Raw genomic sequence first — 26,515 nt, forward strand, 5'->3', positions numbered from 1 at the left:
GTGGAGGTGGATGTGGGGGAAACATCCACGTGCCACAGGCCTGTTTTGCTCCCGATAGAATCTCCCGACGAAGGCTCCTCTGACGAAGGAAGCGTGAGTGGCAGGGAAGAGGGGAGTTTGGCAGACAGCCCAGGAGGAGATCAATCATGCTTATCATCCCTGGATTCTGAACAAGAACTTATGACAGACCCACGCATGCGGAGAGTGATGCATAGGAGAGAACAACTTAAGAAATTTTTGTTTTTGTGCCAATTACCGGAAGATTGTGAGTTCTAGTCCCGCCTTAGTCATGAAACCCAGCTGAGTGTTTTTGTGCCAATCACCAGGAGATTGTGAGTTCTAGTCCCACCTTAGCAAAGGAGATATGAAAGGCGATGCCATTGTTCAAACTTCAACCTTACTCCTGAATGTTTTAAAGCCATAAGATCTGAGAAATATTTTTTTTAATCAGAGCTGATCAAAACACACTCCCTTTTTTTTAAAACCTCTTTTGGGATAGCATGGAAGATGTGTATCCAGTCCAGTGATTGGTTTTTTAAAAAGCAGTCCTTGAACCCGGCTGGTTTCTTCTAAGAGATGCCCACAAGGAAACCTTCCCTCAAGGGGGACAACCCGGCTATTGATTTGCAAACCCTCAAGAGAAAATCCATAATTCCGGCACTAAACACAGTCCAGGAGCCAAAACGCCTCCCTCCGAGAGCTTAGGATACAGCCAGGTGCTGATGGAAGTAGAGGCCAAAGAAGAGGGAAACGACTTGACAGGCCGCAACCCACCAGACGTAGAAAGAGAAGAGCCCCCGGTAGAAAAGAGGAGTGAAGACGGTGCCCAGGGCGCTAAGCGAGGCGGTGATCTGCTCTACGGCGGCCTGGATCTCTTCTTTCGCAGAGTCCTCCGAGGGGGTGGCCTGGCGAACCGGAATAGCGTTGGGCGCTGGAGATGTTAGCGCGGGCTCAGGGTACAGGCCCCAGGAATATTCACCTTTGGGGGGAGAAAAAGGAATAGGGGAGAGGTTATGTGCGTCAAAATTCTTTTATCAGCCTTGTAATGGGTGAAATCTATCTATCTATCTATCTATCTATCTATCTATCTATCTATCTATCTATATCTATCTATCTATATCTATCTATCTATCTATCTATCTATCTATCTATCTATCTCTGTCTCTCTCTGTCTCTGTCTCTCTCTCTCTCTCTCTCTCTACCTACCTACCTACCTCTATCTATATCTATCTATCTATCTATCTATCTATCTATCTATCTATCTATCTATCTATCTATCTATCTATCTATCTATCTATCTATCTATCTATCTATCTGATTTGTATGCCGCCCCTCTCCGAAGACTCGGGGTGGCTCACAGGATACAATATAAAACAGTGATTACAAAGCAAATCTAATTAATTAAAAAACTACGTAAGCTAAAAACCCAGTACAAATCAATCAAACAATTCAATTGCAGCCATACATCGCATTTATTGGCCAGGGTCTCTAGATCTAATCACGCCAGGCCTGGCGACATAAGTGAGTCTTGAGACTCTTGCGAAAGGCGAGGAGGGTGGGGACAGGGCGAATCTCCAGGGGGAGCTGATTCCAGAGGGCCGGGGCCCCCCACAGAGAAGGCTCTTCCCCTAGGTCCTGCCAAACGACATTGTCTGGCTGACGGGATCTGGAGAAGGCCGACTCTGCGGGACCTAACCAGCTGCTGGGATTCATATGGCAGAAGACGGTCCCGCAAGTATCCCAGTTATATGATGAAAATTCCAAAGTTTGGCAACTAAAGTCCCTTACCAAGAGTTTTGAGGACGAGGGTGCAGTGTAGGGTGAGAAAGATGGGCGCCAGGTATTGGAGGGTGACCACTGTTACATAGCAGTAGATTCTGGTGATCTGGAAATAGTAAACATAAAAAGAAGAATGAAAATTGAGATCTGGTTATTTAAAGTCTTAAATAGCAACCCAGGTATAGATAATCCTCCACTTATGACCACACGATTGAGCCCAAAACAGTTGCAAAGTGACTTTTGCCCTGTTTTATGACCTTTTCTTGCCACAGTCGCTTAGTGAATCACTGTAGGTTTTAAGTTAGTAAAACACAGTTTTAAAAAATGGACTTAGGGCACTATTTATTTGTTTGTTTGTATTTATTTGTTTGTTTGATTGATTTTTTAATGTTGCCCTTCTCCTTAGACTCAGGGCGGCTTACAACGTGTTAGCAATAGCACTTTTCAACAGAGCCAGCATATTGCCCCCACAATCCGGGTCCTCATTTGACCCACCTCGGAAGGATGGAAGGCTGAGTCAACCTTGAGCCGGTGATGAGATTTGAACCGCTGACCTGCAGATCTACAGTCAGCTTTAGTGGCCTGCAGTACTGCACTCTACCCACTGCGCCACCTCGGCTTCACGCTTATGACCATTGTACCATCCCCATGGTCATAATCAGCTTTTAACGACCCCCATAATCCCTTGTGGGGTGGAGTCTTGGGCAACTGAAAGGAGCTAGCAGAGTGTTTAATGGCTGGATGCCCTTCCTGTCGCCAATGTAGAATTTTATTAAGCAGATATAAAGTGTTCCCTCGCTTTTCGCGGGGGATGCGTTCCGAGACCGCCCACGAAAGTTGAATTTCCGCGAAGTAGAGATGCGGAAGTAAATACACTATTTTTGGCTATGAACAGTATCACAAGCCTTCCCTTAACACATTAAACCCCTAAATTGCAATTTTCCATTCCCTTAGCAACCATTCAGATTATTACTCACCATGTTTATTGATTAAAGTTTATTAAAAAATATTTATTAAAGGCAGACAAAAGTTTGGCGATGACATATGATGTCATCAGGTGGGGAAAACCGTGGTATAGGGAAAATCCCCGCAAAGTATTTTTAAATTAATATTTTTGAAAAACCGTGGTATAGACTTTCCGCGAAGTTCAAACCCGCGAAAATCGAGGGAACACTGTATTCTCATTGTGCCCAGAGAAATATCTGCCTCTACCTGGGATCGAACTCACAGGCTCCTGATTGTGAGTCGAGAGCTCCACCTCTAGGCTACTGCACCACTGTATCATCCCCGTGGTCACTGCATCAAACTTTGGAGGCTTGGCAACTGGCATGTATTTATGACAGTTCTTAACATCTATATTATTACTATTATTATTTATTGGATTTGTATGCCGCCCCTCTCCATAGACTCATATATTGATGCATAAAGTATTTATGACATTTATAAACTGAAGCATGGAATCAAAATCGCATGAAGTATTAATACCACTTTGTAAAGCCTTAGTAAGTACACCCCTGGAATACTACATCCAGTTTTGGTCACCATATTAGAGAAAAGTAATCTTTTATTATATATATAAAGTTTTTTTATTTCTCTGCACCTTAAAAACATACACAAATAAAAACACATATATCACCATAATCAATCATTTCTGTAAATACAGTAGTCCCTCGCTATACCGCGCTTCACCTACTGCGGCTTCACTTCATCGCGGGTTTCTGAGGAAGCCGATCGGCAGATTTAAACAGCCCGCCGAACTCGATCGGCAGGTTTAAAAAAAAAAAAAAAAATCTAAAATTGTAAATACTGTATTTAAATACTGTATCTAAAATAAATACTGTGTGGGAAGGGTTTATAAACACTTAAAACAATGAAAACTTACCAAACAATTACAATATAAATACTTAAATAAGTACTATCAGTCGATAAATTTCCCATCGCGGATTTCACCTATCGCGGCCAGGTCTGGAACGTAACACCAGCGATAGGTGAGGGACTACTGTACACTCATACCTTGATATCTAATGGTGTATATGTGTAAAAACATCTTGTATAGCAAATTAAAAATATAACAACTAAATTGTATCTAATTTAAAAAGAAAGACTAACTTTAATCTAAAATAGAAAAAGGGGAAAAATACATCAAAATATAAAGATAGAAAGTTGCATACATTTTCTACAATTTCTAATATTCATATTACATAATTTATCTAATACTGCCAATGGATGGACACTAGTGAAGGAGAGAAGCAATCTGGAATTAAACAGAAAGTTCCTAACAGTGAGAACAATTGACTGCTGGAACAGTTTGCCTCCAGATGTTGTTATTGTTGTTGTTGTTGTTGTTGTTGTTATTATTATTATTATTATTATTATTATTATTATTATTATTATTTATGTATTAGATTTGTATGCCGCCCCTCTCCGCAGACTCGGAGCGGCTCACAGCAGTGATAAAACAATATACAATAGCAAATCTAATATTAAAGTCTAAAATAACAATTTTACATTAAAAGCCTAAGAAACCCCATTATATTAAAAAAATAGGTGCTTCATCATTGTTTTAAAGTTTTAAAGAAAAGACTGGATAGCCAAATGATATAGGATCTCCTGCTAGATGGACCATGAGGTCTTTTTCTGCTGTCAATCTTCTATGTTTCTGCTTCAGCTGAGGGTTGGACTACAACAGTGTTTCCCAACCTTGGCAACTTGAAGATATCTGGACTTCAACTAGCTGGCTGGGGAATTCGCTGGCTGGGGAATTCTGGGAGTTGAAGTCCAGATATCTTCAAGTTTCCAAAGTTGGGAAACACTGGACTAGAAGACCTCCAAGGGCCTTTCCAGCTCTATTCTGATTGATTGATGACAGTTGAATTATCCTAGGGTCATGTGACCACCCTTTACAACTTTTCTTGACAAGCAAAGTCAATGGGGAAACCAGCTTCATGGCATCAGACCAGAATACCTCTGGGACCGCCTTCTGCCGCACGAATCCCAGTGACCGGTTAGGTCCCACAGAGCTGGCCTTCTCCGGGTCCCGTCGACTAAACAATGTCATTTGGCAGGACCCAGGAGAAGAGCCTTTTCTGTGGCGGCCCCGACCCTCTGGAACCAGCTCTCCCCAGATATCAGAGTTGCCCCCACTCTCCTTGGTTTCATAAGCTCCTTAAAACCCACCTCTGTCGTCAGGCACGGGGGAACTGAGATTTTCCCTTCCTCCTAGGCTTATAAAATTTATGACTGTATGTATGATTGGTTTCTTAAATTGGGGTTTTCTACATTACGTTTAATATTAGATTTGTTCATATTGTCTTTTTACTGTTGTTAGCCGCCCCGAGTCTACGGAGAGGGGCGGCATACAAATCTAATAAATAAATACATAAATAAATGGGGAGACCACCTTCAGTGAGCAATTGTGTACTATCTTTAACAACTGCAACAATTCACTTCACAACTGTGGCAAGAAAAATGCGTACAATGTGGGAACACCCATTTCACAACTGTCCTGCTGAGCAACGGAAATTTTGGTCCTAGGTTGAGGACTCCCTGTAAAACGCTTTGCTTCGCTTTGCCCTGTTTGCCGTGAGCCATCTTGGGCCTACCTTCTGCTGGATCTCTAGGACGGTGATCCGGCCGGCCTCCCGTTTCATTTGCTCCACCCAACGCTCAGCCAGATTCAGGTACGCCTGGAGATGGTAGCGGATGACAGCCAGGCGTAGCGCACAAAGCACGACAATCGTCCAGAGGCGTACGGAATTGTAGGTGGTGTCCGACATGCTGTCACAAAGAGGAAGGGGATCCGTTAGCTCTCTGAGGATGAAGAAGGGCTGAAAAATACTCTTTTAGCTCTTTTATTTGGAAAGGATAGCAAGCACTTTTTGGCAAGTGACTTCAAGTAACAAACAGTGCCAGTGCGCTCCTTTTATACTTTATTTTTCCTGCTAAAATCCTCCTGTCAAACTCTTAGCCAATCAGAACGCAGCAAGCATTTCAACTATTTACATTTACCTCAGCGCATATTTAACAAGGACCTCTTTCAAATGCTGATCTGACAAGCAACAGTCTGAGAATCGTGGCTTGATTCAGAAGTGGGTTCGGATCGGTTCTATAGAACGGTAGTGGGAATTCACTTCCCCCGCGCTAGCTGAACCAGGAGGCGATTGCCAGCTGTCCACGCCCTCAAACCGTCTCTCTCGGCGGTGCCATAGGGGCCGCCATTTTGTTTTTCGCTTCTGTTTTTGTTTTTCGCATGAGCTGGTTTTTGCTTCTCCAAAAAGCGAGTTTTTTGGCATTGCCCATGTGCGTGCAAAGCGGACCCCGGGGGGACAGGAGGGAATGAACTGGCAGTGAGGTAAGTTAGAGCCCACCCGTAGCTTGTTTTCCCTCCCCCCCCTTTTGAATATAAGTTACTAAGCCTCATGGATGCTATAAGGAATGCCAACAACAAAAAATGAAGCAGAAATTACTTGAATTGAAGCTCAAAAGAAAACAGAAAAGGAAGGAAGGAAGGAAAGAAAGGGAGGAGGAAAGGAATGGAAAAAGAAAGGAAAGAAAAGGGAGGAGACAGGAAGGAAGAAAATGGAAGGAAAGGAAGAGAGAGAAAGAAAGGAAAGAAAGAAAGATGGGAAGGGAGGAAGGAAAGGAAGGAAGGGAGAGAAAGACAGAAAAGAAAGAAAGAAGGGAAGGGAGGAAGGAAAGGAAAGGAGAGAGAGAAAGAAAAGAAAGAAAGGAAGGAAGAAAGAAAGAACGGAAGGGAGGAAGGAAAAGAAGGTAGGGAAAGAGAGAAAGGAAAGAAAGAATGAAAGGGAAGTAAGGAAGGTAGAGAGACAGAGAAAGAAAAAAAGAAGAAAGAAAGTAAAAGAAAGAAATAAAGAAAGGGAAGGAAGGAAGGACAGGAAGGGAGAGAGAGCGAAAGAAAAGAAAGAAAGGAAGAAAGAACGGAAGGGAGGAAGGAAAAGAAGGTAGGGAAAGAAAGAAAGGAAAGAAAGAAGGAAAGGGAAGGAAGGAAGGAAGGAAGGAAGGAAGGGAGAGAGACAGAGAAAGAAAAAAAGAAGAAAGAAAGTAAAAGAAAGAAAGAAAGGAAGGAAGGAAGAACGGAAGGGAGGAAGGAAAAGAAGGTAGGGAAAGAGAGAAAGGAAAGAAAGAAAGAAGGAAAGGGAAGGAAGGAAGAGAGACAGAGAAAGAAAAAAAGAAGAAAGAAAGTAAAAGAAATAAATAAATAAAGGGAAGGAAGGAAGGACAGGAAGGGAGAGAGAGAGAGAAAGAAAGGAAGGAAGGAAGGAAGAACGGAAGGGAGGAAGGAAAAGGTAGGGAAAGAAAGAAAGGAAAGAAAGAAAGAAGGAAGGAAGGAAAGGGAAGGAAAGAAAGGAAGGAAGGAAAGGAAGGGAGAGAGACAGAGAAAGAAAAAAAGAAGAAAGCAAAAGAAAGAAATAAAGAAAGGGAAGGAAGGAAAGGAAGAGAGAGATAGAGAAAGAAAAGGAAAGAAAGGAAAGAAAGGAAGGAAGGAAGGATCACAGCCAGAACGCAACTGCTCTCCTTAACTTACATCTGGACCGTCTCCTTGCCCATGGGGGCCTGCAGTAGGAGGTCTCGTGAAATGGGCTTGATCCACATCAGAACCACGATCACGGGAGCAAGAAAACTGGCATGCAGGAGGAGTCTGTGGGATGGGAAGAGGGAGGTTGGTTAGGCCAATTCCCCAGACTTTTGAGCGCCTGGAAATGTGTATTTGGCCACCCTCCCTCCCACACACAAACAAGCTTTTAAGTTATGGATTAAAGGGCAGGGTTAAAAGAGTCAAGATCCACAATGGTGCCATCAACACAGAACTTCCGGTCCAACCAGAAGTTGGCAAATGGAATGTTTCCGGCCTTCCAGAGGGCCTCTGGGGGTGGGGGTGGGGAGGCCATTTTCACCCTCCCCAGGCTCCTAAAAATGCTCTGGAGCAGAGGTCTTCAAACTTGGCAACTTTAAGACTTGTGGACTTCAATTCCCAGAATTCTCCAGCCAGCATAGCTTACTGGAGAATTCTGGGAGTTGAGGTCCACTGGTCTTAAAGTTGCCAAGTTTGAGGACCCCTGCTCTGGAGCTTGGGGAGAGGAAAAAACTGGCCTTCCCCACCCCCTCCAGAGGTTCTCAGTGGGTCCAAAAGGCCTGAAAATCAGCTGGCCGGTGTACCAGACCTGGGCTCACATGCCCACCAATACGGCTCGGCGTGCCACTTGTTTTCCAATATGTTTTACTACTGGTTTTGCGAGCGTGGCTTGGTGGGCGTGGCAGGGGAAGGATATAGCAAAATCCCAGCCAGAGGTGGTGGTTGTGGTTGGCTCTGGGCCAGCTCCTGCTCCGAGGACTGTGGGGGTTGGTTTGGGAGAATCCTCACGTTATCAGAGGCCGGTTTTACTGCCAACAGCTTCAGACAGTGAGGATTCTGTGTCAAGGGAAGATTCTGGGAGTGAAGCAGGATTGGACGGTGAGGTAGTTACAGGCAGCCCATTAGCTAATGACCCCATTAGTGAATCATCATTAGATTTGGAGGAAGAGGGATTCATAGATGCTCGCAGGGGTAGGTTTATGACGAGAAGGGAACAACTGCGCAAGTGTTATAGAAGATAAGGGGGAACACCTGTGGCCGGGGCAATTAGGCTAATGGGGCTGCTGATAAATTGCCAGAGTCACTGCCTCTCGGTGTGGGAGATTATCCGTTTGGTGAGAGACGAGTGCTGTTTGATTTTGGACTGCTTCAGGATTTACCAGGACTTTTTGAATATATCACAATTAAGTACAGCTTGAGGACTCTTGAAGAGGGGTGGCTGTGACGTCTTCACAGCTGCCTTTATCTGCTCTGCTTTTGTTTTTGCTTTTCACCGCATTCCAGGCTCGTGGTTTGTGGGAGAGCACTTTGGCTGATTAAAGTGCGTGTGTACAATATTTTTATTTTTGATAAACCGACTCTTTGTTTACAACAGTGTGTGTGTTTGAATTTACACTTTGGACTTAATTGGAGCTCGTAGCGTGAAGCCCGGCATAACAGGTGGTAGTTCTCCAAACTACTCAAAATTCCCACTCCCGGATCTCCAGAACCTGTCACAACCTGCTGGATTTCAGCCCTGCTTAGGCCTCTATATTTTAGAAGAAGGTGAGGCAGGTCTCTCTTCAATTCTCAAGACTTATGGGGTTTGTACGTAACTGGATCTTTGGCTGGTTGGCAACCATCTTGAGTGCATCCAACTGAGTCTGGGCCAACCGGAGGCCCGGGAAAGTCAAGCAGGCACCAATGAACGAACAGAGGCCGACGAGGCCCACTTTAATTCCAAGTTTTGTCACCGGGATCCTGGAGGGAGGAAACATAGAAACATAGAAGACTGACGGCAGAAAAAGACCTCATGGTCCATCTAGTCTGCCCTTATACTATTTCCTGTGTTTTATCTTAGGATGGATATATGTTTATCCCAGGCATGTTTAAATTCAGTTACTGTGAATTTACCAACCACGTCTGCTGGAAGTTTGTTCCAGGCATCTACTACTCTTTCAGTGAAATATTTCCTCACGTTGCTTTTGATCTTTCCCCCAACTAACTTCAGATTGTGTCCCCTTGTTCTTGTGTTCACTTTCCTATTAAAAACACTTCCCTCCTGAACCTTATTTAACCCTTTGACATATTTAAATGTTTTGATCATGTCCCCCCTTTTCCTTTTGTCCTTCAGACTATACAGATTGAGTTCATTAAGTCTTTCCTGATACCTTTTATGCTTAAGACCTTCCACCATTCTTGTAGCCCGTCTCTGGACCCGTTCAATTTTGTCAATATCTTTTTGTAGGTGAGGTCTCCAGAACTGAACACAGTATTCCAAACGTGGTCTCACCAGCACTCTATATAAGGGGATCACAATCTCCCTCTTCCTGCTTGTTATACCTCTAACTATGCAGCCAAGCATCCTACTTGCTTTTCCTACTGCCTGACCACACTGCTCACCCATTTTGAGACTGTCAGAAATCACTACCCCTAAATCCTTCTCTTCTGAAGTTTTTGCTAACACAGAACAAATGCCCGGTTAAGCCAACCACGAATCCTGGGCAGAAACCATCAACGTTTTTTCAGAGGAGAGAAGGTCTTGGGGTTAAGTGAAAGGAGTCAATCAATTTGCTTATCCATTGGCTGAACTGGTCAGAGCAGAGGTGGGTTCTATTCTGGCTGGCTGGGTCCAATTCAGAAATAAAACCCAGACACGTTCTCAAACATTGATCATATTATTAGGTGAATACAAATCCAGGCAAGAAACTCGTTAACTGGGAGAAACTTCAGAAGAGAAGGATTTAGGGGTAGTGATTTCTGACAGTCTCAAAATGGGTAAACAGTGCGGTCAGGCGGTAGGGAAAGCAAGTAGGATGCTTGGCTGCATAGCTAGAGGTATAACAAGCAGGGAGAGGGAGATTATGATCCTGCTGTATAGAGCGCTGGTGAGACCACATTTGGAATACAGTGGTAACTCATCTTACGAACGCCTCTTCTAACGAACTTTTCGAGATACGAACCTGGTGTTTAAGATTTTTTTGCCTCTTCTTCTGAACTATTTTCACCTTACAAACCCAAGCCTCTGCTGCTGGGATGAAGGGGTTTCTTTCCCCCCTCTTTTCTGAAGAAAGAAAAGGGAGGGGCGGCTTGGAGGGGGAAAGAGTTTGCATTTAAAAAAGTAGGAGAATAGCGTGCTTGCACAGGCACTGAAAGGGTATCTTTTGAACAAAGAAAAGGGAGGGGCGGCTTGGAGGGGGAAAGACTTTGCAGAAAACAGTGCTTGCAGAGGCACTGAAAGGGTGTCTTTTGAAGAAAGAAAAGGGAGGGGCGCCCCCCTTGCCTTTCTTCCTTCCCACTCACCCTTTAGCCTAGCCTTGCTTCTTCCACCCGCCCCTTTAGCTGCTCCTCCCTGCCCTCTGTTCGCCTCCCTTCTAAAGTTTGGGATTTTCCTGAAGGATTTGCACGCATTACTTGCTTTTACATTGATTCCTATGGGAACCATTGTTTCATCTTACGAACTTTTCACCTTACGAACCTCCTCCTGGAACCAATTAAGTTCGTATCATGAGGTACCACTGTACTGTGTTCAGTTCTGGAGACCTCACCTACAAAACGATATTGATAAAATTGAACGGGTCCAAAGACGGGCTACAAAAATGGTGGAAATGAGGAAAAAAGAGGAGGAAGGAGCAGCCTTATGAAGGTTGCCTGCCTTGAATTTCTTATAAAGTAATAAAACTGGTAATAAAAAATAAGACAGTGAGAGCGATCAACCAGTGGAATGGCTTGCCCGCAGTGATGGTGAACACTCCAACACTTGCGACTTTCAACCAAAGATTGGATTGCTATTGGACTAGTGTGATGTAGGGTCTCCTGCACCAGCAGGGGGTTGGACTAGATAACCTGCAAGGTCCCTTCTGACTCTAATAAATCAATGAATGAATGAACGAACGAACGAACGAACAAGTGAATATCTAATAAATAAAAACCTATTTGAAAAATGGAATTACATCCTTCTTTCCTTATTTACTAGTGGTCTTTAGAGCCTGACTTTCTCCTGAGGCAGTGGTTCTCAACCTGGGGGTCGGGACCACTTTGGGGGTCAAATGACCATTTCACAGGGGTCGCCTAAGACCATGAAAAAAGACGAATTTCCCATGGTGTTAGGAACTAAAGCTTCTATTCTGGCACCTTAGAACATATTTTACAATCTGACCAATCAGGCATTTAAAGTGGGGGCGTCCCTCTGACCTTCCTGCCAATCAGTTTGGGAGAATTGGCGCTAAGCTTATGGTTGGGGGTCACCACAAACATGAGGAACTGTATTAAGGGGTCACGGCATTAGAAAGGTTGAGAACCACTGTCCTGAGGGTTCAAATGCAACACTACAATTACTAAGAACCTAAGAAGAGCCCTGCTGAATCAGGCCAAAGCCCATCGAGTCCAGCATTCTGTGTCACACAGTGGCCCATCAATTGCCCATGGGGATCTTGAGCAGAAAAAGAAGGCCAAACCCTCCCTTTCCCTTGACCCCCAACCAATGGGACCCATTACTGGGAAGGTAATAGCAGCAAAAGTTGGGTCTAAACTGGAAGAGGATCGAAAGTCAATCAGCAAAAAACACTTACATCCATTCCCATCCTTGGTCCATGAAGAAGGCCTCCAAATTGTTATGGACGCTGGTTAGTCCTGGATAGGGGAGAGAGAGCTGATCAAGGGACCGCAAAGGGCTTCATTCGGCCAGCCAAGGTGGCAAGGGTGCCCAGCGACGGCCCATGCCCAAGGTCACTCACCTGCATTGAGCCCAAATTCGAGGTAATCTTCCCGGACCACCAAAACCACCATTGCAATCAGTAGGAAGAGAAAGGCAAAGGAGAGGCAGACCGAACGCTCTCCCCCTTCTTTGGACCGGAAATAATGACGCATCACCATAACAAAAGTTTTGCTGAAGTTGGTGCTAAGGCCATAACATCAACCATTCTGTCCCAAAGGGGCTTGGGTTTATTTTTTCAAGAGGCAATTGGACTTCCTGGTTTTTTTCTTTGAAGATGTTTCACTTCGCTTATCGAGTCTCTCATCTGCATTATAACTGTCTGGTTCAGTTCTGCAGCCCAACAAGACCGACACAGACTTCAGAGGAGAATCAGAACTGCAGAAAAAACAATTGCTGCCAACCTGCCTTCCACTGAGGACCTGTATACTGCATCAGTCAAATAGAGGGCACTTAAAATATTTACTGACTCCTTCCATCTTGGACATAAATTGTTTCAACTCCTACCCTCAAAACGATGCTATAGAGCACTGCACACCAGAACCACTGGACACAACAAGAGTTTTCCCCCTGAATGCCATCATTTTGCTAAACAAATAATTCCCTCAAACTATATTATTATTATTAGAAACATAGAAACATAGAACACTGACAGCAGAAAAAGACCTCATGGTCCATCTAGTCTGCCCTTATACTATTTCCTGTATTTTATCTTAGGATGGATATATGTTTATACCAGGCATGTTTAAATTCAGTTACTGTGGATTTACCAACCACGTCTGCTGGAAGTTTGTTCCAAGGATCTACTACTCTTTCAGTGAAATAATATTTTCTCACGTTGCTTTTGATCTTTCCCCCAACTAACTTCAGATTATTATTATTATTATTATTATTATTATTATTATTATTATTATTATTATTATTTAGATTTGTATGCCGCCCCTCTCCAGAGACTTGGAGCAGCTCACAACAACAAAATACAGTACAAATCTAATGATTTAAAAAAAAAAATGCATTAAAAAACAATCCTTAAAATTCTGATTTAAAAAACTATCATTTACAATTCATTTGGCAATCATACTAAGAAACATTCATTGGTCAGGGGGGAAGATCTAATGTCCCCAGGCCTGACGGCAAAGATGGTTTTTTAAACTCTCTTGGAAGGTGAGGAGTTGTTGGGGCAGTGCGAATCTCCAGGGGGAGCTGATTCCACAGGGCTGGGGCCGCCACAGAGAAGGCTCTTCCCCTAGGCTCCGCCACTGTTTGGTCGACGGGACCCTAAGGAGACCAACTCTGTGGGACCTCACCGGTCGCTGGGATTTGTGCGGCAGAAGGCGGCCTCGGAGATAGTCTGGTCCTGCTTCCTGTTTATGCGCATACACGAAAGCACACCGGGACGCACACATGCACGCAAGAAACCTGAAGGTGCATGAGCAGCGATCGCTACCGGTGTGCCACCCCTTACCGTACCGGTAGCAGCAACCCACTACTGCCTATAACGGTATAAAGTTGGTTACAAAAGGGAAGCGTTACAAAGGATACACAGAGAATATGATGGTCAGAAGGCACCAGAGGATTCCAATGTTGGTTTCTTTCTGGGGATCCACGAGGCAATAATAACCTTCCGTGAAAAGGTAGACCAGAGTGGAATATCCTGCGAAGTCCACGTACCACTGATATTCCAGGAAATAGCACAGAACTAAAGAGGAAAAAAACAAACCAGAAAACGCTTAGCATCCTGTCTCAGGTCTGATCGAATTCAATACTGTACCTGTAGCCCTTGACTTTATTTATTTATTTATTGTTAGAGTTGGAAGAGACCATGAGGGTCATCAAGTCCAACCCCCTGCCTAAGCAGGAACCCTATAGCATCCTAGCCAAATGGTAGTCCAATTTCCTCTTAAAATTGTCCAGAGTATTGGAGTTCACAACGTCCGCTGGTAGGTTGTTCCACTGGTTGATCGTTCTGACCGTCAGGAAGTTCTTCCTTATTTCCAGGTTGAATCACTCCTTGGTCAGCTTCCAGCTGTTGTTCCTCATCCAGCCCTCCGGTGCCCTGGAGAATAAAGTGATCCCCTCCTCTCTGTGGCAACCCCTCGTATACCTGTAGACTTACCACAATTCATTTAGTGACCGTTCAAAGTTACACCCACCACTACTGAAAAAGGTGACTTTAAGACCAATTTTTCACAGTTCGGACCGTTGCAGCGTCCCCGTGGTCACGTATGTGATCAAAATTTGGAGGCTTGGCAACTAACTCATATTTATCTGTACAAATCGATGGTGAGACCACACTTGGAGTACTGCGTACAGTTCTGGTCACCGCAGCTCAAGAAGGATATAATGGAACTGGAAAAGGTGCAAAAAAAGGCAAGAAGAATGATCAAGGAAATGGAGCCCCTCCCTTATGATGCCAGGTTGCAACGCCTTGGTCTCTTCAGCCTTGAAAGACGGCGTTTAAGGGGTGATTTGATCGAAGTGTATAAAATCATGCATGGGATAGAAAAGGTGGATAGAGAAAAATTCTTTTCTCCATCACACAATATTAGGACAAGGGGGCCCTCCCTAAAGCTCATAGGTAAGAAAGTGAGGACAAATCAAGGGAAATATTTCTTCACCCAGAGGGTCCTTGGTTTATGGAATTCACTTCCAGAAGAGGTCGTGACAGCTGTCAGTCTGGATAGCTTCAAGGCAGGATTAGACAGATTCATGGATGCCAAGTGTATCGGTGGTTATTGAAACGGATGTCCATGTGCCGCCTCTATGTTGGTTGAGGCAGGCAGGGTTCCCTTGGGTCCCATTTGTTGGGGGTCAAGGGAAAGGGAGGGTTTTGCCTTCTCTTTCTGCTCAAGATCCCCATGGACAATTGTTGGGCCACTTTGTCATGCACAATGCTGGACTCGATGGGCTTTGGCCTGATTCAGCATGGCTCTTCTTAGGTTCTTATGACAATTGCAGTGCCCAGGGTGCGGGTGTCATGCGACCGTCATAAATATTTATCAAGAGCCACGGTGGTGCAGGGGTTAGAGTACAGTACTGCAGGCTACTTCTGCTGATCACTGGCTGCCAGCAGTTTGGCAGATCAAATCTCATCACCGGCTCAAGGTTAACTCAGCCTTCCATCCTTCCGAGGTGGGTAAAATGAGGACCCGGATTGTGGGGGCAATAGGCTGGCTCTGTTAAAAAGTGCTATTACTAACATGTTGTAAGCCGCCCTGAGTCTAAGGAGAAGGGTGGCATAAAAATCGAATGAACGAACGAACGAACGAACGAACGAATGAATGAATATTTGCTATTGCTATTTGTGGCCTTCTAAAAAAATAGCAAAGTCCACGGGGAAGCCAGATTCATTTTAAAACCGTGTTTCTATCTTAGCAATAGCAGAAATTCACTTAACAACTGTGCCAAGCAAGGCCATACAATGGGGCAAAACATGACTTAACAAAAGTCCCATTTAAAAACAGGAATTTTGGGTACAAGTGTGGTTGTAAATTGAGGACTTGTCCTTCTTTTCCCAAATTAAAAAGCAGAAGGATGTTGAGACTGTAGAAAGAGTGCAGAGAAGAGCAACAAAGATGATTAGGAGACTGGAGGCCAAAACATATGAAGAACGGTTGCAGGAACTCAGTAGATCTAGTTTAATGAAAAGAAGGACCAGGGGAGGCATGATAGCAGTGTTATGAAATATCTCAGGGGCTGCAACAAAGAAGAGGGAGTCAAACTATTCTCCAAAGCACCGGAGGGTAGAACAAGAAGCAATGGGTGGAAACTAAACAAAGAGAGAAGCAACTTAGAATTAAGGAGAAATTTCCTGACAGTTTGAAAAAATAATCCGTGGAACAGTTGGGAATGCCCCAACACTGGAAGTTTTTAAGAAGATGTTGGATAATCATTTGTCTGAAGTAGTGTAGGGTTTCCTGTCTAAGCAGGGGGTTGGACTAGAAGACCTCCAAGGTCCCTTCCAACTCTGTTGTTATTGTTATTGGGTAAAATAATAATGATGATGATGGTTGTTGTTATTATTATTATAATGTTTGGTTTTATAATAGGGGTTTTTAGTTGTTTTTTATTATTGGATTGTACATGTTGTGTTTATTATTGTTGTTAGCCGCCCCGAGTCTGCGGAGAGGGGCGGCATACAAATCCAATAAATTATTATTATTATTATTATTATTATTATTGTTGTTGTTGTTGTTGTTGTTATTATTGTTATTGTTATTATTGTTATTTGGATTTATATGCTGCCCCTCTCCAAGGACTCTGATTGTTGGGGGCAATAGACTGATTCTGTAAACCGCTTAGAGCAGTATAGAAGTCTAAGTGCTATTGCTATTGCTAAATGCTAAGTATAACTCTTAGTGATGCAACACTGCAGCTGGACCTCGACTTAAAACCATTCATTTAGTGCAGTGTTTCCCAACTTTGGCAACATGAAGATATCTGGACTTCAACTCCCAGAATTCCCTTTGCTGGCTGGGGAATTCTGGGAGTTGAAGTCCTAATATCTTCAAGTTGCCAAGATTGGGAAACACTGATTTAGTCACTGCTCAAAGTTACAACAGCATAGAAAAAGCGACTTATGGCCATTTTTCACACTTACGACCTCTGTAGCATCCTTATGGTCGCATGATTAAGATTCACAGGCTTGGCAACTGACTCATACGACGGTTGCAGTGTCCCGGGGTCAATATAACCACCTTTTTGCATCCTTCCGACAAGCAAAGTCAAGGGGGAAGGCAGATTCAATTAACAACGGTGTTGCTAGCTTTAACAACGGAAGTGATTCACTTTAACGACCGTGGCAAGAAAGGTCGTAAAATCGGGACACAATCCACTTGCTTAGCAATGGAAATTTGGTTTGCCGTCAGGGAAGGACAATCTGCGTTTCTGAATCTGCAGCATCCTTTATTTATTTATTTATTGGATTTGTATGCCGCCCCTCTCTGTAGACTCGGGGCGGCTAACAACAGTAATAAAAAAAGCATGTAACAATCCAATACTAAAACAACTAAAAAACCCTTATTATGAAACCAAACCAAGCTCCTTAAAACCCACCTCTGTCGTCAGGCATGGGAGAATTGAAATTTTCCCTTCTCCCTAGGCTTATAGAATTTATACATTGTATGCTTGTATGTATGATTGGTTCTTTAAATTGGGGGGGGGGGGGGGTTTAGATTATTTTAATATTAGATTTGTTTACATTGTCTTTTTTATTGTTGTTAGCCGCCCCGAGTCTTCGGAGAGGGGCGGCATACAAATCTAATAAATAAATGAATGAATGAATGAATGAATGAATGAATGAATGAACGAATAAATATACATACATACAAACATACCATCATAAAATTGTAACATTCCTGATGAGATGACAGCTTTCCTTGACCACCCTGTAGGATAAACATGTAATACAATCTCCAGAGCATATTTACCCAGAGCATCCACTGTCCGGATAGGGCTACTCTCCAGTTGCAAATCAATATCTCGGGGAACGGTTGAAGGTTTTCCATCGGTCACTCCGTTGATCCTCCTGCAGCAAAGAAACAGCCAGCATCCCTGCTTACTGCTCAACTTGGTTTAAGGCAATAATGGAAAACCTTTTTTTCCTTAGGTGCTGAAAGGACGTGGGCACATGCTATCATTATCATTATTATTATCATTATTATCATTATTATCATTATCATTATTATCATTATTATTATTATTATTATTTATTAGATTTGTATCATGCATGTGCGAGTGCCCCCACCCATAATTCAATGCCTGGATAGGGCGAAAACAGTTTCCTCCACCCCCTGGAGGCCAGAAATTCAGCAAAGAACATGTGATACATACAGAACATAGTTTGTTGGCTGTGAATAAATTAACTGCCTTGAAATGGCCCTGGGTTGGGCGTAGAGGCAAAAAAGGAGCTCTGACATTCCTTCAATATATCAGGGTGATCCAACAGAAAAAAACATATAGCCCCTCCCTGGTACAAAGCTGAAGGGATCAGATCCGGTGGCCTAGAGGTTAATTCTCTGCCTTACAAGGCAGGAGCCCCAGGATCAAATCCCAGTAAGGGTATGGCTAGCTGATGAGGCCAGAACAAGGCCGAAATAGCGCTATCCTAGTCTCCCTTAATTTTAAAAATTCAGCAAAAACATGTGATACATACAGGACATAGTTTGTTGGCTATGAATAAATTAACTACCTTGAAATGGCCCTGGGTTGGGCCTAGAGGCAAAAAGGAGCTGTGACGTTCCTTCAATATACCAGGGTGATCCAACAGAAAAAACATATATATACATACATACACACACACACACACACACACATATTCAGTGATACCTTGTCTTACAAACTTAATTGGTTCCGGGACGAGGTTCTTAAGGTGAAAAGTTTGTAAGAGGAAACTATGTTTCACATAGGAATCAATGGAAAAGCGATTAATACGTGCAAGCCCAAAATTTGCCCCTCTTGCCAGCCGAAGCGCCCGTTTTTGCGCTGCTGGGATTTCCCTGAGGCTCCCCTCCATGGGAAACCCCACCTCCATACTTCTGTGTTTTTGCGATGCTGCAGGGGAATCCCAGCATCGCAAAAATGAGCGCTTCGCTGGCAACGGAAGTCCGGAGATGGGGTTTCCCAGTGAAGGCAGCATCAGTGAAATCGCAGCATCGCAAAAACACCGAAGTCCTTGAAACCCCACCTCCGGACCTCTGTGTTTTTGTGATGCTGCGATTTCACTGAGGCTCCCCTCGCTGGGAAACACCACTTCCGGACTTCCATTGCCAGCGAAGCGCACGTTTTTGCACTGCTGGGATTCCCCTGCAGCATCACAAAAACACGCAAGTCCGGAGGTGGGCTTTCCCAGCGACGGGAGCTTCAGGGGAATCCCACAGAGCAAAAACGGGTGCTTTGCTGGCAACGGAAGTCCGGAGGTGGGGCATCCCAGTGGCGGCAGTGGGTTTGTAAGGTGAAAATAATTTGTAAGAAGAGGCAAAAAAATCTTAAACCCCGGGTTTGTATCTCGAAAAGTTTGTATGACGAGGGATTTGTAAGACGAGGTATCACTGTATCTGTAATTTCCCAGAACTCCCCAGCCAACGAAGATGACATATTTTAACTTCACTAAGTAAATAACACTGCTTTAGCCAATTTACCTGCAACGATGACCAGCCTTTTGCAAATGGGACTTACCTGTCTCGCTTTCCCTTCGGTTTCTGCTTCCCTGCCAGAGCAAGTAGGTCCTCTTCTGAAGGATGTTTGTAGCGGTGCAAGCTAGCAAAATATAAAACACAGGTTTGATGCCGCATAGAAAGGGAAAAGAAAGTTGCCACGGATACGGAGCATGTTTGTTAGTGAATTGGTCACTATTTTACCACTTTATGTTTTTCTGTTAAAAACTGGGGACAGTGTTTGCGTGGCGGGGAATTTATTTATTTATTATTTATGTATTTATTTTTATTTATTTATTTATTCATTCATTCAGTTATTCAGTTATTTATTCAGTTATTAATTTTACATGCCACCAATCTCACTACCAAGCGACTCTGACAAAAATAAGGCACTTCCTTCTTTTGGAGATGTTTGTTTAAGACATTCTGTAGGTCAGTTTACAAAATTCAGGATTGGCACAGAAAATGAGGTTATCAGAATCCATCGTGACACCACCGTGGCTTTTGATAATTAATTAATAATTAATAAATTAATAATTAATAATATTGGAGTTGAAAGGGACCTTGCAGATCATCTAGTCCAACCCCCTGCAAGGTCATCTAGTCCAACCCACTCAAAGTTTGTAAGAACAAGCAATTTTTCCCCATAGGAATCAATGTAAAAGCAAATAATGCGTGTGATTGGGGAAACCACAGGGAGGGTGGAGGCCCTGTTTCCTCCCAGGAGATTCCTAGAGAGGCCCCAACGGAGGCTTCTCCCCGCCCTTGACAGCCCTGTTTCCTCCCAGGAGATTCCTAGAGAGGCCCCACAGAGGCTTCTCCCCGCCCTTGACAGTCCTGTTTCCTCCCAGGAGATTCCTAGAGGCCCCACGGAGGCTTCTCCCTGCCTTTTCCGGTTACAGTTTCGGGGGCTCGGTTTTGTAAGTGGAAAATGGTTCTTGAACACCCAGTTCTTATCTAAATAATTTCATAAGTAGAGGCGTTTGTAGTGGTACCATTGTAGAGGTACCACTGTATTTTAATAAAACACATATGTAAGCTTATTTATTTATTATTTATTTATTTATTGGATTTATATGCATTTGCTGCCAACCTGCCTTCCATTGAGGACCTGTATACTGCACGAGTCAAAAAGAGGGCGGGGAAAATATTTACTGACCCCTCACATCCTGGACACAAATTGTTTCAACTCCTACCCTCAAAACGTCGCTACAGAGCACTGCACATCAAGACAACTAGGCACAAGAACAGTTTTTTTCTGAATGCCATCACTCTACTAAACAAACAAGTCCCTCAACACTGTCAGACTTTCTACTAAATCTGCACTTCTATTTCTACTAGTTTTTCTCATCATTCCTTTCACCCATTTCCTCCCATGTTGACTGTATGACTGTAACTTGTTGCTTATATCCTAAGATTTTTATTAATATTGCTTCTTCATTGCTTATTTGACCCCTATGACAATCATTAAGTGTTGTACCACATGATTCTTGACAAATGTATATTTTATTTTATGTGCGCTGAGGGCATCTGCACCAAGACAAATTCCTTGTGTGTCCAATCACACTTGGCCAATAAAAATTCTATTCTATTCTATTCTATTTATAAATTTATAAATAAAAATACAATTGATTTATATTAAATTATTTTATTATTTTATTTATTTTATTTATTTATTTATTAGATTTGTATGAATTTAGTGCATAAATTCATTTATATTAAATGAATTTATGCACTAATAGGGACAAATTATCTTGGAAGGGGAAGCAGGGAAGCCATCTCAATATTTAGGAAATGGCCCCATTCTAAATCTGCTCTTAAGATTCCAAATAAGCCTCTCTAGAGCCAGAGAAGTAAAACACATTTCTGCTTTTAAAACAAAAGTTTTATCGGATTCACAGCACAGTTGTTTTTTTTTTAAAGTTGCGAAATAACTCAACTTTCCAGAATATCTGTAGGAGGGAGTCAAAAATGTCCAGATTGCAATCACAGCTCTGCAGTGAAAAATACCACCTCTTTTGAATGAGTCACCTGTCCAATGCACATTCAAAAAAAGAAGGGATACAATTACTCGGTTGTCAACTCAACATGTTGGACACGAATAGAGTGACCAGGGGTGGCATTCACATAATTTATCTACCGGTTGTTGTCTTTGGCTCTGGCCCAGCACCTGCCCCAGGGAATGGGGAGGTGGATGCAGGGGAAACTTCAACATGTCACGGGCCTGTGTTATTGCCGACAGAATCAGTTCAGAGTTTAGTTTCCTCGGATGAAGAAGAAAATGGGAGTGACTCGGCAGAGGAGGACTTGGCACACAGCCCAGGCAGTCAATCTCCCTTATCTTCCTTTGATTCAGATGATGACATTTTGGACCCACGCAAGCGCAGAATTATGCGTAGAAGAGACCAAATAAGAACATATTACAGGAAATAAGGGAGGCCACCTGTGTTTGGGTGGGGCTCCAGTAATTAGGACTGCTGCTATAAATAGCAGCATGTGGGTTTGGCCATTGTGGAAGAATACCTGTTGCAGTTTTGTCAGGAACCTTGTGTGCTGGACTTTGTTGCTTTTTCACGCCTTTAAAACCAAAGCAGAGCAACGTGTGTGTGTCTCACTTCGTTGGAAGAAGAAGGGGTGTGACGTTTCTTCACAGCTGCTAGCTAAGTACTTAATGATTGTTTAAGGGACATTGTACAGACTACCCGGTTGTTTTGGGAAGAGTGCTCTTTGCAATACAAAAAGAGTACTTTGTTTATTTTGAATTTTGTGATAAAGAACATTGTTTTGAATTTTCAAACGTGTGTATCTGAAATTTGTACCCTTGAATTTTCAGAAGGCTCCTGTTAGAGAGCCCGGAAGCAAAAAAAATCACCAAAAATCTTGCTGGGGCGCGTGCACACTGGTGATGCGGAGCTGTTTGAAATTCATACCGGTAGCAGCGATAGGTAACAACCCCCACTTGCCCACTACCAGTTTGACCGGACCGGTTTGAACCAGCTAAATAGCATCTCTGACATAGACCCTCTCTGGACACCTCTGTTCCAGCCTTTGTTGCAAATTTGAGGGACCATTTTCTCTTCATAGAAACATAGAAGATTGACAGCAGAAGAAGACCTCATGGTCCATCTAGTCTGCCCTTATACTATTTCCTGTATTTTATCTTACAATGGATATGTGTTTATCCCAGGCATGTTTAAATTCAGTTACTGTGGATTTACCAACCATGTCTGCTGGAAGTTTGTTCCAAGCATCTACTACTCTTTCACTAAAATAATATTTTCTCAGGTTGCTTCTGATCTTTCCCCCAACTAACCTCAGATTGTGTCCCCTTGTTCTTCTGTTCACTTTCCTATTAAAAACACTTCCCTCCTGAACCTTATTTAACCCTTTAACATATTTAAATGTTTCGATCATGTCCCCCCTTTTCCTTCTGTCCTCCAGACTATACAGATGGAGTTCATGAAGTCTTTCCTGATACGTTTTATGCTTAAGACCTTCCACCATTCTTGTAGCCCGTCTTTGGACCCGTTCAATTTTGTCAATATCTTTTTGTAGGTGAGGTCTCCAGAGACCTATTCTATTCTATTCTATTCTATTCTATTCTATTCTTCCACAGAACAAGCCGTGATTGCTACTACGGAGCGACACGACTCTCTCGTTACAAAGGATGACGTACCTTCCGTTGCAAAGGAGCCATCGGGCGAAAGACCAGTGGGGAGCCATCTTCTGAAAGACGCTGGCTACGAACAAGGAGAATACAAGCTGAATGCCCATCAACGCCTGCCAAGGAGAAAGAGACACATCAATGCCAAGGCTTCTTCCACTTGCAATCATGGCTCATAAATAAGACTCCCTCCTTCCATCCAAGAAAAAACAGCCACTTTTCCCAGTTATCGTATTTTTCAGAGTATAAGACGCACTGGAATATAAGATGCACCTTAGTTTCTTTGGGAGGAAAATAGGGAAAAGAATCCGCTTACCAGGTATTAATCTGGCTAGCATCCTTACTCTGGTCAGCTTCAACACGTTATTTTATCCCCAAGTTAGGGCTTTAACAAAAACCCACCTTATTCACAGAGAGTAACAATGAAAGAGCCTGCAAGTCAGTAAGAGTTGGGAATATTGTTAGCATTTGGTTAGGGATGGAAAGAAGCATTTGGAGCAAGTAGAGCAATGAAAAAAAGCTGCAAAGAGTTAGGGTTTGGAAAACATTCTTTGCAAAGAGTAACAATGAAAGAACTTGCAAGGTAAGATCTGGGAAGATCGTTAGCATGTAGTTAGGGCTGGAAAAATGCTTTGAAAAAAGCTACATTCAGAGTAGAAGACACACCTGAATTTTCAGCTTCTTTTAGGGAGGAAAAAGGTGCATCTTATACTCCAAAAAATACGGTATCTCGGGAGAAGAACTTTGGTTTCTCCATCTTAGCAATCATCCAGACTAATGTTTCTCCAGCTAGGATGGATGCATTTCAAACGTTTTTATGTGTATCTGTGAGTTTGGAACAGTGTTTCTTAATAGTGTTGAAGATGTGTGGACTTCAACTCCCACAATTCCCTGCACAGGATGTGTGGAACTCAAATACTGGCTGAGGAATTCTGGGAATTGAAGTCCACACATCTTTGAGAGGCCAGGTTTGAGGAAACACTGCTCCAGATGCATCAGAATGAATCTTTCTTCATTGCTGGCTGGGGATGATAGTACCTGCAGCCCTGCACATCTGGAGGCTCAAAAGGAAGCACACAGCAAATATAATGGAGACTTTTTGTTATTTTTTGTATGTGGAACGGAGAGAGTAAGAGAGAGAGAGAGAGAAAGAAAGAGAGGGGTAAACAAGCACTAATTCCATTTTATTATTCTCTTTTCGGATTTTCAAAAAGTAATATTGTTACCCAACTGTTACTCAGCAGTAGCGCATGTTGATGATATTTACTCTTGCATTGGTGATGTTACCTAGTTGGGTCATTAATGTCAGGATTCAACATATCCTGAGCAGCGTTGCCCGTAAGCTGCACGTGTGCGCAGACGCGCCCCCCAAAATACCCCCCCACGCACCCTTTTTTTCGGGGGCGCGCTCCCCATCCCCCTGCCAGCCCGCGGGGGGGGGGGGATGGAGGCGCCGGCAGTAGAAGGGAAGGGAGCCGCGGCCGCCCCTGCCTCCCCACGGTGCCTCCGGCCCCCTCGCGCTCGTGGCCTCTCGACACTGCCCTCCGCCCGCCCGATACGCCCCCTCTCCTCCGCCGCCACCTCCTGCCTTGGGGTGCGACTTCTCTCGCGGCGGTGGCTGCGGCTTCTTCTTCTCCACTTCTGCGCTGCCAGCCAGAGGGCTGCGAGAGAGGGCTTTCTCCGCGCGCTTCGGGAATGCCCGCCCCGCCCCTCTCGCAGCCCCTTCGCTGCTGGGAGCGCTTTCGTCCCGGACCTTTCAGCAAGGGGGCTGCAGTAGAGGCAGGGCAGGCTTTCCTGAAGCGCTCGGAGAAAGTGCTCTCGCAGCCCCCTCGCTGACAGAGAGAGAGGGAGAGAGAAAGTAACTGAGAAAGAGAGAGAGAGGGAAAGGGGGGGAGAGAGATAGCAAGAGAGAGAAGAGAAAGAAAGCAATAGAAACAGAGAAAGAAAACAAGAGAGAGAGAGAGCAAGAGGGGGAGAGAGATAGAAAGAGAGGGAGAGAGAAAGTGAGAAAAAGAGAGAGAGAGAAAGAGGGGGAGAGAGAAAGAGAGAGAAATAACTCTTGATTTAAAGCATATGGTAAAAAGCACCCAAATAATAACAGAGGGGAAAAAACCCAGCCGTTTGTGTGTGTGTGTGTGTGTGTGTGTGAACTCTTGAACCATTTCCAATAGCTCACCTGTTATTGGAAATGGTTCAAGAGTTCACACACACACACACACACACACACAAGGGGGGAGGAGACAGGGATGGAAAAAGAGAAGATAGTAATAATAGTAATAGATTTTGGTTTTGTTTTATTATTAATTTCTTTTAATAAAAAAGAAGGTAATTTTTTTCTTATTTATTTATTTATTTTTATTTATACTTCTATGCTGCCCAGTCCAAAGGGACTGCCGCTCAGACACTATATTTTTCTGCCCACACCAAAAAAAATAGAGGGAACATTGATCCTGAGGCAATATCTCAATGCAGAAGGAAGGCCTACGTAGAGTCATTCTGAGGCAACTAAGCATGCAGCAACCTCATTAGGTGATAAGTATTTAAATATGCAAGAGCTCCCTGCTCTCCCCTCACTCTCTCTCTGATCCTGCTCTGTGTAAAGTGTGCTCTGAAGTTGCTGTATTGATCTGTTGGTTCCTGTGAGTTATTGTAACTGAGATAGTTGTAGTGAGATACCAGTGAGATACTAGTTTGATATATGTATAGTAAAGTAGAATAGTTAGTAGTGTAAATAAGAAGTAAAAACATTTTTCCAAGACTTCCTTTTTAAAAAAATCATATTTTATTGTTTTTCTTTGAGACAGACAATACAAACAATATTTAACATTTAAAGGAGCTACCATTGCTCCGCTAATCATAGAAGTCTAACTAATACAGAAAAAAAATCTAACTATGATCAGATCAATACAGAAATACAGTTTATAATACTCTACCATCTTATAAAATCTACATCTATATTTCCATTTTTATATTATAGTTCACATAGTTAAAATCAATTCTAATATCCATAAATTTTATCAATATACTACTAAAATATAATGTTCAGTTTGATATTTTCATTTTAGTAATATAATTAAACTAATTAAAATTAATTAATTAAACTAAAAAAACAGCTTATACTTAAGATTTCTTAAAATACTACAATACTATGTAATTGTTCAATTTAAAATCTACTTCTTTATATCTATTTTAACAATATAATGAAATAATTAAAAGCACTTACTCAATCTAAAAACCTTATCCTTTAAATTTCTTAATATACTACTATTGTATATTTAATTTAATAAGTTCAAATGTTTTAAAATGTATTCATATATTATTAAAACTATTTTTTAACATTCCACCAATTATACACTTTATTCCAAATTTTATAAAACTCTGATTCCATTTGGTTATTTAACCATCTTGTCATCATATCTAATTCTGCACATTCCATAATTTTTTTAAATACTTCTTCATCTTTTGGTATTTCCTTTTCTTTCCATTTTTGCGCAAATGTAATTCTTGCCGCTACTAAAGTATGAATTATTAAATAATATATTTCTTTTTTATATTTAGTGTCACAAATGCCTAGTAGGAAGAATTCTGGAGTCTTTTTAATCTTCTTGTTCGTTATTTCCTTTAACCATTTT

The 26,515-nt window shown here is 42.8% G+C and overlaps 1 protein-coding gene across 1 annotated transcript in view; it reads right to left on the reverse strand.

The window, feature by feature from the left end:
- Positions 1-426: 426 nt before the first annotated feature.
- TMEM161A (transmembrane protein 161A) overlaps positions 427-26,515 on the reverse strand; it is a 33,462-nt gene continuing 7,373 nt past the window's right edge. The window contains exons 2-12 of the mRNA XM_070746181.1: positions 22,896-22,999; positions 19,242-19,322; positions 17,495-17,592; positions 13,608-13,764; positions 12,088-12,239; positions 11,923-11,983; positions 8,969-9,112; positions 7,325-7,438; positions 5,382-5,556; positions 1,789-1,885; positions 427-979 (exon numbers count right to left, since the gene is read on the reverse strand). Coding sequence (XP_070602282.1) covers positions 702-979; positions 1,789-1,885; positions 5,382-5,556; positions 7,325-7,438; positions 8,969-9,112; positions 11,923-11,983; positions 12,088-12,239; positions 13,608-13,764; positions 17,495-17,592; positions 19,242-19,322; positions 22,896-22,999 — 1,461 coding nt within the window. The 3' untranslated portion in view covers positions 427-701. The remainder of the gene's footprint in view (positions 980-1,788; positions 1,886-5,381; positions 5,557-7,324; positions 7,439-8,968; positions 9,113-11,922; positions 11,984-12,087; positions 12,240-13,607; positions 13,765-17,494; positions 17,593-19,241; positions 19,323-22,895; positions 23,000-26,515) is intronic.

Source organism: Erythrolamprus reginae, chromosome 1, assembly GCF_031021105.1.
Source record: "Erythrolamprus reginae isolate rEryReg1 chromosome 1, rEryReg1.hap1, whole genome shotgun sequence".
Taxonomy (NCBI): domain Eukaryota; kingdom Metazoa; phylum Chordata; class Lepidosauria; order Squamata; family Dipsadidae; genus Erythrolamprus; species Erythrolamprus reginae.